At 45.9% G+C, this 15,171-nt stretch overlaps 1 protein-coding gene across 1 annotated transcript in view; it reads left to right on the forward strand.

Annotated features, from left to right (window-relative positions):
* SPTBN5 (spectrin beta, non-erythrocytic 5) overlaps positions 1 to 15,171 on the forward strand; it is a 194,296-nt gene that overhangs the window by 128,578 nt on the left and 50,547 nt on the right. Inside the window, exons 46-52 of the mRNA XM_061611348.1 lie at positions 1,632 to 1,709; positions 2,608 to 2,780; positions 3,862 to 3,952; positions 5,140 to 5,286; positions 5,512 to 5,649; positions 6,007 to 6,263; positions 6,895 to 7,081. Of these exons, the coding sequence (XP_061467332.1) occupies positions 1,632 to 1,709; positions 2,608 to 2,780; positions 3,862 to 3,952; positions 5,140 to 5,286; positions 5,512 to 5,649; positions 6,007 to 6,263; positions 6,895 to 7,081 (1,071 nt within the window). The remainder of the gene's footprint in view (positions 1 to 1,631; positions 1,710 to 2,607; positions 2,781 to 3,861; positions 3,953 to 5,139; positions 5,287 to 5,511; positions 5,650 to 6,006; positions 6,264 to 6,894; positions 7,082 to 15,171) is intronic.

Below are 15,171 nucleotides of genomic sequence, written 5' to 3' on the forward strand. Positions count from 1 at the left end.
AATCCTATTAAAAGACAGCTACATCACATTGCTGTTTTTGTCTTTGTTCAGTACAGTAGGATTGGATGAATCTGTCCATTTTGGTGTCACTCAGTTTCTCATTTTGTCTAAACTTAGGTTTAGTTCTTCCCAATTCTTAATCAGTTTGTGGTTTGTTTTAAATTGATTTTTTTTAAAGTCCACATGAAAATTCATATATATTTTAATGTAAATTTCTCCTAATATATACATTTTGCGTGGTTTGCCTAATATAAGCATTTTAGAAAGCCTTTTCACCTAAGATACTTCATTTCTGTATGCTATTTTCACAAATGCATGTGTTTTCCCAAATACGCACATACACACATGGTTTGGTTGGAAGGGTGCAGTCATCCAGGGTCTGTTAGACCCTTAACTTTTTTGGGAGCAAGGTCCCTATGTCTCCAGCATCCTATGAGCCAATCAGCATGAAAGGACATTAGATTACCCACTGAGAAGAGTCTTCTAGCATGCTTCCTTGTCTTTTGCTGCTGATTGGAGCCAATCAGAGTGAAAGGAAGTGAGTCAGCCACTGAGAAGCCACTCTTCTCAGTAGTTGACCCACTCCTCTTTCATGCTGATTGGCTGCTAGGGACATCTGTTGTGAGAGAAGACATTAACAAGGGTAGAGAAGCAGAAAGCAGTTTTCAAACCTGGCCAGACTTTTCTGTAATATTAGGTATAATGCTAGAAGGGGTGTGGCCATGAGGGGGTTTAGCTGTGACTATCATGAAGGGACCCTGCACTTCCAAATTTGCTACTACACTACTGTTTGGTTGGAGAAAGGTATTGCAAAATTCAGAGAAGTACAAAATTGTGTTTTGTTTTGCGTATTGTGCTAAGTGCAAAAAACTAATTTTGAACCCAAACTCCAACCTCAGTTAACTTTGATATATTCTTGTTTTGATTTTTGGCTCTGTTGTGTGTCTTAATGGATAATCTGAAGAGCTTTTGCCATGTGATATGACTTGATTAATAAATGAGAGGAGCTAAAACTTTTCTAATAGTCATGTTTATGACCTTTCACATGGAAGGCATTTCCTGTATTCATGAGGGTGTCAAAAATAGTGGATGATTTTAGTGGAGAGACCATGGTACCATGCACCTGTTTAAAGGCACTCTTTCGTTTTTAATTGGTTTCTAAGTTGGAAAGAGCCCATAGCTTGCTGGCAGATCTCCCACTTGGCATGTAGGAAATGGGTTCCTACAATCAGATTCAATCCCTGGCATTTCCAATTAAAGGATAAGGTAGTAAGAGATGTGACAGGTCTCTGCCCAAGACCTGGGGAGCAACTGCCTGTCAGAGTAGACATCACTGGATTCAAGGGTCTGATATAAGACTGCTTCCCAGTGTAATGGCAGGGGGGGAATCTAGCCACTACTGGAGGAAATAGTAATGACTCTGAATCCTGGAATTATCTACTGTGCTACTTTTTAATACTGGCAACGACTGAGATGCTTATAAGTAACGTTGGATCTTCCACTGGTACCTGTGGCTCCAGTCCGTAAGCATACTTTCTTGCAAGTAAGCTGAATTTTGCACTATCTTGATTTTACTGGGAAGGAACTGAGCTCACCAATACTCTCTCCCTCCCACCCTCCCACCCTCCCAGAAATTCTTTGGTTATGTGGAGCAGAATGAAAGCTGGCTCAGCAGCAAAGAGGCCTTCCTAGCGAACAAGGACTTGGGGGTAAGGATAATGGGACTACCTATTTTCTGTTTTCAACTAAAAGAAGATGATGTTGGTACAGGGGATAATCCCCCTTAGGAAAAATCCCCTTATGTTTAACTTTCTTTGGCAAATGGCCCACCATTCTCTAAGCCCGTTGGATTCCTTGCAGATTGCCTTCTGTTTCCATTGGGTCTCTTTGGTCTTTTCCTATCTCTTGTTTCCTCCTCTGTAGCATCCTCCTCCAGTTTAACTTTTCTTTCTAGTGCACATGCATAAAGCTCCTGCTGGGAGGAAGCTCCCTGGGCTCCTACTGGGGGGAAGGGCAGGATATAAATCTAATAAATCAATCAATAAAAATAAATAAGGCAGCATCTGAAAAAATGCTGGATTACAGACCACATAAAGAGAACCTGAGCTTTTGGGACCTTGTGCTCTGTCGTCTCACATTCAAAAAGCAAGATTTTTATGACTCTCTGGAAAGCTTTGATAAATAGACGTTTAAATCCTGAATGTGGTAGGTGACGTAACCAAGAAAAAGCAGCCCCCACTATTGATGATGGACCATAGCTCAGTGGCAGAACACATGCTTCATGTGCAGAAGGTTCTAAGTTCTGTCCCTCGTATCTCCAGTTAAAGCACTGACTATCGGGTGATGGGATAGACCTCTGTCTGAGACACTGGAGAGCTACTACCAGAATCAGGAGTAGATGGCACTGGCTAGATCAGGTGTGGGAAACCTTTGGCCCTCCAGATGTTGCTGAACTACAACTCCCATCAGCCCCACCCAGCCTGGCCAATGGCCTGGGATGATGGAATCTGCAGTTCAGCAGCATCTGGAGGGCCAAAGGTTTCCCACACCTGGGCTCGATGGATAAACATTCCGACCTGTGTTGCTAATTTTTATCAACCTCTTCAGGATTCAGTATCCAGTGTGGAGAGCCTGCAGCAAAAACAGATGCAATTTGAAAAGGCCCTGGAAACCCAGCTGGAGAAGATTGACATGATGGCCTCATTTGCCCAGCAGCTGAGGGAAAGTCAGCATTATGACTCTGAGAACATAATGAACAAGTGCCAGGCAGTTCTCAGGAGGTAGCACCTAACCCTTTTCTCCTGTTGCATCTGTGAGATCCCTTACACCAAGGGTGGGGACCCTCAGGCTCGGGGGCCAAATGTGAGCCCACCAGGGTTCTCTATCTGGCCCTGGGGCTTTCCCAAGGCCACACTTCTCACCAGCCTCTTTTAGCCCAGCTGGAATGTGTCCTTGAATTGTGCTAATGCCTCTAGTCTGCCAGGATGGATGATTGGGAGAGTGGGTGTACAAACCTCTGGCTTTGGCGTACAAACTAAGAGTTATATCTGTTGCTCCACCCATTTTACCTCTGGTGCCACCCACAACTTGCATGTGGCCCCAGGAATGTTGCCCTGGTGGAAATGGGGCCCTCAGCCTGAAAAAGGTTCCCTACCCCTACTGTACACCACAAACAGGAGCCCACCCTTTAATGGTGCAGAAGGGCTATAACTCGGTACAACATGTACCCTGCATGCAAAAGGTCCCAAGTGGGACTGGGAGAGGCTCCTGCCTGAAACCCTTGGGAGCCACTGCCAGTCAGTGTAGGCAAAACCGAGCTGGATGGACCAATGGTCTGACTCAGTATAAGGCCGCTTCCTCTGGTATCGATTACTTACCACTCACCTTATAGTGTTCCATTCCTCAGATGCACTTTCCCATTCTTCATATCAAAGTACGCCTACCCAGCTACTAGTGCAGCCTTTCCCAACCAGTGTGCCTCCAGATGTTGTTGGACCACAATTCCCATCTTTCCTGACCATTGGCAATGCTGGCTGAGGCTGATGGGAGTTGTGGTCCAACATCTGGAGGCACACTGGTTGGGAAAGGCTGTACTAGTGCTTTGGGAAATTGAGAAAATATTTACAAAAGTGCACAGTGCTAGGATAACATCTGTCTGGGAATATGTGCTAATTTCTGGATCATATACTGTTCATGCTCTTCATCCTGCCTTGCCAGCCATGCTGAGTTCTGTGATTCTTGGATTCTAGTGAGATATGTTCCAAACATTAAGCATATATTTTGAGTTCATTTTGGAAGTACATAGTGAAAATGTTAAGTTCACCCTCTGTGTCATCTTATCACCATATGTCTTCTTTTTAGAAAGGAGAGGCTTCTGGAAATTGCTTTAGCTCGCAGGCGTCTGTTGGAGCAGTCATGGCTGCTGCAAAAATTTCTGCACAATTCCTTTGAGGTAGAGTATATTTGATTTGATCTGCTGAGAGTATCTTAAGCCAGGATATGAGCATTGCTTAAAGTGAAGTAATGTATATGGATACCAGGAGAAATAAAATGGAGCAAGTCACAGAAAGCTTTAGAATGAGGATGGTGCCTCATGTACTCTGCAAGCATGAACCAGTTTGGATCCTTTCTATACTTGTGAGAATAGATAACATATGAGATTGCTGAGAGACTGAGTCCCCTATAGAACCTGCGGCTGAGAGGTAGAGCATCTGCTTTGCATGCAAGCGGTTCCAGGTTCAGCCCCTGGCATCTGCAGGTAGGGCTGGGAGAGACTTCTATCAGAGACCTTGGAGAGCCGCTGCCATTCAGTGGACACAATACTGAACTAGATGGGTCCGACTCAGTGTAAGGCAACTTTCGGTATTCCTGGAAGTGTAAGTAGAACCAGGGCTCAAGCACTCTTGCTTCAGAATCAGGTGATTAATGTAAATTCAGTGGGAGATGGGACCAGGCTTTACCCCTTATCCCCATGTTCCTTGAATGCATGACTGGAGCCGTCCATGTGAGCAGAATCCTATTACTGCTCAGAGGACAGAGACCTTTGCACTGACAACTATATGTCTGGGAGCTCCTTTCAGACATTCAATGAATATAGAGACGAAGAGAGAATGCAGCCTGCCATCATCCTCTCCATGCATTAATGAGCTATGTCACCCGGAGGAGGACAGAGAGAAGAGTAAGTGTGAAAGAACTTTGGTGGATATTTAAACTATATGTCACCCTGAGTGCTTATGCTGGAGGGCAACTTATACATTTTCTAAAAATATTTTTAAAAAACATTTTCTCAGCAGGATGCTTCCAGACAACCTCTATTCTGAGCATTCAGTCTGATTTGTTTGTGGGGAAACTAGATGACATTGCATCAAAGGAACTATTACATTTTTCACTGCATTTTCCAATCACTTTCCTTATTGCAGAAAAACTGATCTTTTAGGAAAGTGGGTTTTTTTGGGAAAAGCTCCAAAACTTTAATTGCACAATCCAAATGTACTGGTATGTGATTGGCTCTCATCAGAAAATAGCTACCAGATTGCAAGCACCCTAAGGGAGAATGAGCCAAAGATACTACAGCCTTTCTTGTTTGTTTGCCTGTTTTGTTTGTTTCACTTCCTTATTCTTTTCTTTTTCTCCTCGAAGGTGGCTGCCTGGATGAGTGAAAGAAATAGCATTGCCCTTGATGAGAGCTGGAGAGACCCAAGCAACCTTCAAGCCAAACTGCAAAAGCACCAGACTTTCCAGGCAGAGATTGTGGCCAACAGAAACCACCTAGAAAGTATCAAAGCTGTACGTGAATATTGTATGATGGGGAAGGAGCTTTGTGAAGAGAGGTGCCAGAGAAGACTTGGTTAGCCAGACAAATGGTTTGCAACCAGAAGTACTTGATTATGAGTCACATGGAAGCCAGAATTGTGTGAAGGTCTTGATGTTTAAGGACGTAGTTCAGAAAGTTGTTGCATAGTTCAGAAAGATGAGCCAAAAGGAGAGGATTTTGATGTTCTTTATTTGCAGGAAGGAGAAAAAATGCTCCAGGAGGGACACTATGCCCCTGATGCCATCTGGTCCAGGCTACAGGAAATGGATGAGCTTTGGGATGAGTTGCTGCAAAACTGCCACGAAAAGAGAAGAAAGATGCAGGACGCTTACAAGGTGAAGCAAAACACTGGGGGAGGAGTGACAATAGAACAGAGGAGGGAAACCTCCAGATGTCATTGGACACCAACTCCCATCATCTTGACTGTTGGCCATGCTGACAGGGACTGATGGGAAATGTAGTCCAATGCCATATGGAAGGCCACAGCTTCCCTGTCCTCATTGTAGAACTTTACCTGGTTGACTTGTTAATTGGAAGACAAAAGAAAAACTTAGTAAATGTGTGATGTCTATGCTTGCACTTGGAAATGGCTGTTGCAGTGAATAGGAGAGCCTGATCAGTGATTCATTTATATACCGTATGTATAATCGTGTAAATGTCAGATTACATCTGGTTCTTTCCTTTGGATTCAGGCCTTACGTTTCCTACGCATTGTGGATGATGTGGAGAAATGGTTGGAACATCTAGAAAGTGAGATGAAAGCACCAGAAGCAAGCAATAATTTACTGGTTCTAAATGATCTCCTAAAGGAGCAGGAAGACTTGGAAGAAAGCCTTGCTGGCCATAGGGACCAGACGCAAGGCCTTATCAATGCAGTGCAAGCATTTCAACAAGAGAAACATTTTCTGGCAGATGAGATAGAGGAGAGAGTTGACCATGTGGTCCACAGGTGCTTGAATGATCCTTCATTTTTTTCCTTTTGTGCTCTCTGTTCTAAATATAGAACAGAAATATAGAAACAGAAATATAGATGTTCTAAATATATTATCACTTTTTTTCCTATTGTCACCTGTCCTTTCTCTTTAATAGCTTTGTACTGTATTCCTAGTCTTGGCACTTGTGTTTATTGGCTCATAGGGATGGCAGAGAAATTCAGTTCAGTTTGCACTTAAAGCTGAATCTACAAAATTTGCACTTTCTGAAAAAATATGAGAATCTAAACACAGCCATCCTTCAAAATTTGCACTTATCCAAATTTTGTGATGCAGTTCTCCAACCAATGTTTAAAAAAATGAACATATTCCTAAAAATAGCATGCAAAATGCATTATATTAGGAGAAATTGTTTGCAAAAATGTGTACGTTAGTCAAACTGCATACAAAAATAGTAGGAGAAATTTGCATTAAAGTACTGAAGAATTTTCTTGAGAGCTTTTTCTTAAAGCAAATTGCTGCAGAAATGAGGGGAATTGAATTTAAGACTGGAAAATGAAAAACTGAGAGAACTGAAATTGACAGCTCCTTCCATTAGCCTGTAATCTTTCTTCATAACAAAGCCGAGGCTTCATTTTAACTCTCCAGATACAAAAGTCTTAGGGAGCCACTACAAGAGAGACGTGGGTTTTTGGAGTCCAGCAGGCTGCAGTACCAGTTCCTCCAGGATGTCAATGAGGAGCTGGCCTGGATTCATGAGAAGCTTCCCCTGGCATCCTCCAGAGACTATGGCCAATCCCTTGCAACTGTTCAGAGCTTACAAGAGAAGCACCAGGTAAGGTAGCTCTACAGTTTTGCAGGCAGGGCCGGAAGTAGTGGAAATACAGTGAATGGAGGTTCTATGACACTGTTTCTGTCATATATCTTTTTGTAAAGTATCACTGCAGGCGCATCTGCCTTTTTTTCCTATGCTTCAGAAAGGTGCATTTGTTATGAGCGCTTCTGTTCTCATACGAGAGACTCATTGTTATGGAAGGACAGTCATGAAATACACACCTTCTGGGCCAATCTTGTAACCACCAGGAAATACATAAAAGCATCTCATTTAAATGTAAGAATAGGGAATTATCTGCATCAAATGTGGTGTTGCTTTGTTATCTAGAAAATTCAAAACAATTAATTAAAAAAACTAAGACAACCTCTCTGATCATACAGAATCTAATTTAAATTCAGAAAGAGGCTTCCACAAGCCATAAAATCTATGCAAAAGGAGAGGGTTTTTAGAGAGGGGGTACAGAGGACTGCAGGGAAGGGGGAAGAGGCCACACAAGTTGCCTTCTGCTTCTGCAACCATTGGATAAAAGCCACAGACTGAAAAGCACACAGAAACAGAAATGTCTTCAACAAGCATCTGAAAGCTAAAACAGAAGTGGTCCAGAGGATATTATCCACTAATGTAGGGCCAAAATCTGTTTTTCAGTTTCTTAAAAGTTTTCTTCCCTGTAAAAGATGTTTCCGTTTTTCTGCTTCATTCTTGCAGCACTTTAGAATTTCTTAAAATTGTTGGTAGATGTGGGTTTTGACCTTACCTTATAACTAGAAGGTGACTGAGGGTAGTTTTTTTTTTCTTTCCATCAACATTTCTCCAGCATTCTGGAGAATTTAACAAGCCTTCCTGGCTTCCCACACTTCCTGATTTGAAACAAGTCCCACAGGAGGAGTTCCCTCACAATGTCTTCCCCTGGGCTGTAACTGAAGCTCCCAGGAAGGCTCTAGAGTGCAGACCACTGGTGAGATGATTTGTAGAATGCAAGAACACCCTTTGGCTATTTCTAAAGAAAAGTAAGCACCCCATTCATGAGAATCTCACCAAATGCTTCTCTTCCTTTTGATAACTCTATTTTTATTTAACAAAATTTATATGCTGCTTCATTGTAACAAAACCTCTAAGGAGTTTACAAAAATATTAAAATTACCAATAAAACAGTTAAAAACAAGTAATTCAAACATTTAAAAGACAATTAAAATCCACAATCAACTTAAAAGAGGTTAAGACATATCAATACCTATTTGTCTGAATGTTTCAAATGTCTTTTCTCATTAATTGATGGAGAACGGTCAGGGGGAAAGCCCAGAAGAATTTATTATTATTATTGGAAAATAATTCAGCATAAATTCAAGACATATATAAAATCAAGCCACATATATATGAAAAATAAATTCATTCTATACATATATCTAAGAATAGAATACAAAAAATAAAGGCAAATGATGATGAAAAAAGATTTAAGTGTTTCTTTCTGCTCTCTGATTTTTGCATTTATCGCATACTGAGTTATGCCAATTTCTCTTTATTATATTGCCATCTTATAAAAGTGAAAAGAGCACATATGGATGAGACTTTTCTTGAACTTTGATATGCCACTACTTAAGGGCTGACATTATGCACATTTTCCATAGGAGGACTGCCATCAAGCGGGTTATAGCTCCACCTATCGTCCGAAGGCAAGAATGTTTTTGAAGTCAAGACTAGGGGCGTCAGGCCCCTCCCACTCTCCAGTTCATTCTTGCCTTCGTCCGTGCAAGTTGGATATATAGCTTAGCGTCTAGATAAGTTTTTTGTGTATTTGTGTGACAGGGTGTGGAGGTTTTGTGTGTGTATTCCACGTTATTTCCTTCCCTCTGTCTTTTACTTTAGAGTCTGTGGGACTGACTGTAATTTGTTTGTCTTTGTACTTAAGGGGGATCCCCTTTTTGTCTATTTTTTTCCCTCAGTCCCTAGCTATTTACTGGGAGACCGCGGCTGCGGTTCTCCCTTCCTAAGGCAGCGGACGCAGCCTTATTATGGGAGCTTGCGGCTGCAGTTCCCTGCCTAGCCGAACGGCGATTCTGGGGGACCGTGGCTGCAGTTCTCCCTTCCTCAGTCGGTGGACGCAGACTTAATCCAGGAGCTTGCGGCTGCAGCTCCCTGCCTAGCCGAACGGTGATTCTGGGAGACCACGGCTGCGGTTCTCCCTTCCTCAGCCGGCGGACGCAGACTTAATCCAGGAGCTTGCGGCTGCAGCTCTCTGCCTTGCGCTGCCGCTCTTTTTTCAACTCGCCGCCTATTTTCGCAGCAGCTCCCTTAGTTTTTTCTCCAGAGCCTGCGGCTGCGGCTCTTTCTACTTTCAGTGTCCCTTTCTGGTTGGGGCTGCCCCACCTCCCCCGGCTCGTTCTGCAGCATTTTAAATCTCGCCGTGACTGCCTTCGGAGCCTGCGGCTGTGGCTCCTTATCCCCCCTCCCCTTGCTTGCTGAGTCTGTCCCGCGGCTGTAGAGATCCGGCTCGCTCTCTAAGCCGTGAACGCACTTCTCAGCCCCGCAGCTCCAGAGCATTTTTTAAGGCCGTTTTTTGAGCTCGCTGGTGCTCCCCTGTGACCGCCATTGCTTCTTCATCGCCCCAAACCTTTCTGATTGGCCAGTTTTCCCGCTCTTTTCGCAGGCGCCATTTTGTTCCTCCCCCTTTTTGCCGCCCTTTCTGTTTGGTCCTTTCTATAGTAAAGGATTCTGTTCAAGGCCTTTTTTGTCAGTTTCTGCCTTTTCTGTCAGTTTCTGTGTGTATGCTGCAGAGCAGAACCTCTATAATCCTGCTATAAGTTCTTCAACACAAACTGCTGCCTGAAGCTGACTATTGAAGCTGTTTCGTGTATCCAGCCTAGTTGGAACTGTACATTCTGCCCCATCCGTGGCAGTGTGCAAAGCCTGTTTGGAACTGTGCATTCTGCCCCATCTGTGGCCGTGTACCAAGGCTGTTTGAAACTGTACATTCTGCGTATACTGTCTGGAACTGTACATTCTGCCCCATCCGTGGCCGTGTACCAAGGCTGTTTGATCTGTACATTCTGCCCCATCCGTGGCCGTGTACCAAGGCTGTTGAAATTGTACATTCTGCCCAATCCGTGGCCGTGTACTTAGCCATCTGAGCCAGTGCATTCTGCCCCATCCATGGCCGTGTACTGAGCCTGTTTGGGTCTGTACATTCTGCCCCATCCGTGGCCGTGTACTGAACCCCCTCAAAAATATAGGATGGCAGAACAGCCAGCGACAACTCAGGCAACCAAGCCGAAACAATCTAAGGTGGCCAAGCATAAGCACACCAAAGCGGTTGCCAAAACTAAACATCTATCCAGCCACAGCACAACCAAGCGGCCACGCTACGTCTCTGTTCCGGTTTCCGAGGAGGCGGGCCAGGAACAGTTAACGAATCTATTTCACTCTCCAACTGCATCCTCCTCCGAGGAGGACTTTGCTGGGTTTCCTGACCAACCAGCAGCCAGCCACCCTCCTCCCATATTACCACCTAGAGCTTATTCATCTTCCCAGCCTGCTGAGCCGTCCATAACGTTGCCTCTACAAGCGCAACCATCTACCTCACTGGGGCTCCAGCTGTCTCATGAGTTCATATCACAACTACAAGACATGCTGTCGTTCTTCACTCAAACACAGTCACCGTCACAAGTCCCCGCCATTCCTCAGCGCAGTGTGGACCGCTATGTACGCAATGAGGCAGATCCATCATGCTCTCCAAATCCTTTTGACATTGCCAGGGGCAGGTTTGTTGATGACCTTTCTTGTGGGGAGGAGTCACCATTTGCTATGCAAGCCAAAGGAGACGAATGGAGTGATCAGTCGGAACATGAAGAGGATACATCTTATCGCCTGTTTGATGCCTTAGATTATCAGCCCCTTGCTCGCAGAGTATTGAACACCCTTGGTCTCCAATCTACACAACCTGCAGCTGCCACTCCTGCTATTAAAGGGGCCAGGGTCTTGAAATCCCCCACACCAGCAGAGCACTACCTTCCTGTGCCAGATCCTATTGCTAAGCTGTCCAAGGACGAATGGTCTCATCCATTACAAACACGCCATTTTAACGCCCTTGCGGACAGACTTTACTCTTTGGCTCTGGACTTTACAAGCAGACTGGCCGTCCCTGGCATAGACGAGCCGATCTCCAGTCTAGTCTCTAGATCTCTTTTGCCGAGGGAAGGAGATTCACATTTAAAGGACGCCACTGAGCGGAGGCTGGACTTTGCCTTACGCAAGAATCATGAGGCCACCACTTTCTCCATGCGAGCCTCTGCATCAGCTTCCATCTTTTCCAGGGCAGCGATGATGTGGTTGGATGACCTCTTAGATGATCCTAATCCTGATCCTGTCTCTCTGAGGAGGTCACTGATGAAATTGCGCAAGACAGCAGCGTTTGTGGCTGATGCCACCTTGGACGCAAATCAGCTGGGAGCATGAGCTATGGCAGCTCAGGTAGTCGCTCGACGGACCCTCTGGCTTCGTCACTGGCAAGCGGACTCTACAGCCAGAGTTAATTTATCAAGGGCACCTTATTCCGGCTCATTACTCTTCAGCGAGGAAACCCTAAAGGCAGTGCTTGTTGACCCCAAGGATGCTCGAAAGCCTGTCTTGGCCACTGTCAGGAACGTTGATCGCAGGCCTTTCAGACGTTTCACCTCATACCGCACGACCCAGCCCTTTCGAGGAACACGCTCTGGGGGACGAGGCCGCGATTTCCGAACCTATGATTTCCGTCCCTCCAGGGGAGTCTGGAACAGACATTTCCCAGGCAGAGGTCAGTACCAGGGGTGCAGAGGTACTTCAACGTCCTCATATAGGGGAGGGTCTTGCCAGCACAGACAGTACTGACACGATACCGGTTGGGGGCAGACTGCTTCTGTTTGGAGACCATTGGCTGCGTCTGACTCAGGTTGCCTGGATCAGAGATCTTTTTTGTTATGGCTATGCACTAGAGTTTTCGGCAATCCCTCCGGACAGATTTCATCCCTCCCCTTGTCCCAGGGCACCAGCCAGGCACTGCATCATGCAGACAGCCATACATCACCTCTTGGACACAGCGGCGATAGAGCCAGTCCCTACAACAGAGAGGTCAGAAGGTGTGTACTCCCTTCTATTTGCTGTGCTCAAACGAGATCTGTCATGGAGGGCGGTGTTGGACCTCAAGTTCATCAACCGTTTCGTAAAGTATCGCAGGTTCAAAATGGAATCCCTCCACTCCATTACAGAAAGCCTTCAAGAAGGAGACTTCCTGGCTTCTATCAACCTAAAGGAAGCGTATCTCCATGTGCCTATTTGCATAGCCCACAGAAAATTCCTTCAGTTTGCTTTCGGCCCCCAGCATTTTCAATATCGAGCGATGCCGTTCGGCCTCTCATCTGCCCCGAGAGTACTACTCATCTGCCCCGAGAGTTGCTACTCATACTAGTGGCTTACCTCCGGCTTCAAGGGGTCCATATCTACCCCTACTTGGACAATCTTTTAATACGGGTGAGTTCCAGGGAGCTGGCTCATCGCCATCTAACGCTCACGCTCCATGTCTTGCAGGCCTACGGCTGGCTAGTCAATTTCGACAAAAGCCATCTCCAACCAACCCAACGCCTACAACATCTAGGGGCGATGTTGGACACCCTGCAGGCGACGGTGTTCCTGTCTCCAGACCGCATAACTGCTATCACAGACATCGCACGGTCTCTGTTGCACCACGCAACCGCAGACGTCATGCTTCTAGCCAGGGCTTTCGGAATGTTGGTGTCCACCATCCATATTGTGCCATGGGCTTGAGCTCATACTCGCCAACTCCAGTGGGTTTTGTTGCCGTTTCAGCAGGACATTGCCAGGTCAAATCATCGAGCAATTCCCTTGAGCCCCGCACTGTGTCGTTCATTCCGCTGGTGGACAAGGGTCCAACATCTCACCCAGGGCACTCCGTTCAGAGAACCCCGCAGGACTGTTATCACCACAGATGCCAGTCTCCTTGGCTGGGGAGCCCACTGCAACTCCCAGTTCGTTCAGGGGGTTTGGACCACAGCAGAGCAGACTCAGAGCATCAATTGGCTGGAACTGAAGGCTGTCCACTTAGCTCTGCTCCATTTTCAGTCTCTGTTCCACTTGGACCATGTTCTCATTCGAACGGACAACACGTGTGCCAAATCTAATTTAAACAGACAAGGGGGGACCAGGTCCCGTCCTCTGCAGAACCTAGCTTCCCTCATATTCGACTGGGCAGAGCAACATCTGCAATCCTTAAAAGCAGAACATCTCAGAGGAATTTGGAATGTGACAGCAGACTGGCTCAGCAGACAACAGGTCTTTCCGGGAGAATGGAAACTTCATCCGACCATTTTCCATCTTCTCCAGTGTCGGTTCGGCATCTTCTCACTCGATCTATTTGCCTCCAGTCGCAATTGCCAGCTACCCAGGTACTTCGCTCGATACCTGGACACGACAGCGGAAGCGGTGGACGCACTATCAATACCGTGGCCCGATGGACTTCTGTACGCCTTCCCTCCCATTCCACTGTTAGCCAGAACCTTGAGAAAGGCGTGACGCGAGAGGGCCAAACTGGTTCTGATAGCTCCATATTGGCCCCGTCGACCGTGGTTCTCGGATCTCCTTGCCATGTCAGTGACGGACCCTTGGACGCTCCCAGTCAGGCCAGACCTCTTATCCCAGGGCCCAATATTGCATCAGGATCCCAATTGGCTCAAGCTAACAGCGTGGCTTTTGAACGGGGACATTTAAGGTCTGCTGGCCTGTCTGATGCTGTTATTGACATTATCTTGGCCTCGAGACGACCATCCACCACCCGTATATATCAACATACTTGGGTGGCATTCTCCAGGTGGTGTCAGTCCCAGCACCTCGATCCTTCCCAGGCCACAATACAACAGGTGCTGCAATTCCTTCATAGGGGCCTCCTGATGGGACTTAGACCCAACACCTTACGTAGACATGCGTCCACTCTGTCGTCCATTCAGTGTCCTCCGCTGGTGCTCCTATTGCCTCGCACCCATTCATCAAACGTTTTCTGATGGGAACCGCGTTACGCTCACCGGCTGTATTCCACCGTTTTCCCTCATGGAGTTTGTTGAAGGTCCTACAGGCTTTACAACACCCTCCGTTCGAGCCCCTTAGGACTGTGCCTTTACATCTGTTGTCATTCAAGGTCCTGTTCCTGATCGCGATCACCTCTGCGAGATGAGTTTCGGAACTGGGCGCATTGTCTTCTGCCCGCCATCTCTGCATCTTTCACAAGGACTCTGTTGTGCTAAAGACTGATCCTTCCTTCCGTCCCAAGGTCAATTCAGTTTTCCATTGCAACCAGGACATTGTTCTTCCTTCATTTTGTCCGAATCCTACCCATCCTCTAGAGAAGGCTTGGCATTCATTGGATGTTCGGAAGGCTCTCAAGACCTACCTGTCTAGGACCCAGGATATACGATGAACTGAGTCTTTGTTTGTATCCTTTCATCCACGTTCTATGGGGCATAAAGTAGCTAATTCCATCTTATCCCGCTGGTTGCGTGCATGTATTACCTTAGCCTATGAGTCCCTTAAGCTTCCAGTTCCAGCTAGTATAACAGCTCATTCCACTAGGTCAGCAGCCACTACGGCTGCTTTTGCTACCAACACTCCTGTTGCTGATATTTGCAGAGCTGCTGTTTGGTCTACCCCACACTCGTTTATAAGGCATTACAAAATAGATCATTATGCCTCTGCCGATGCCTCTTTTGGCAGACGAGTGTTGCAACAGGTTCTTAATAATGATTAGGATGTGCGTGGTCCCTCCCTGTTATGGGCTGCTTTGGTACATCCCGCATGATGGCAGTCCTCCTATGGAAAATGGACCATTGGTCTCACCTGAAGGGTGATTTTCATAGGAGGACTGCCATCACGACCCTCCCAGTTGGAGGATACCTAGATATTTTTGGGGGGGTTTCATATATTCCTGTTACGCTATTATATTTTGATTTACTAGTGAAGTCAAGACTGCTATTAATGTTATATCGCTACGTTAGAGTCATATTATTATGATTATTGCTATTGTGTTATGTCTTTGCTGGTAGGCCCGTTGGTCT

Source organism: Rhineura floridana, chromosome 2, assembly GCF_030035675.1.
Source record: "Rhineura floridana isolate rRhiFlo1 chromosome 2, rRhiFlo1.hap2, whole genome shotgun sequence".
Classification (NCBI taxonomy): Eukaryota; Metazoa; Chordata; class Lepidosauria; order Squamata; family Rhineuridae; genus Rhineura; species Rhineura floridana.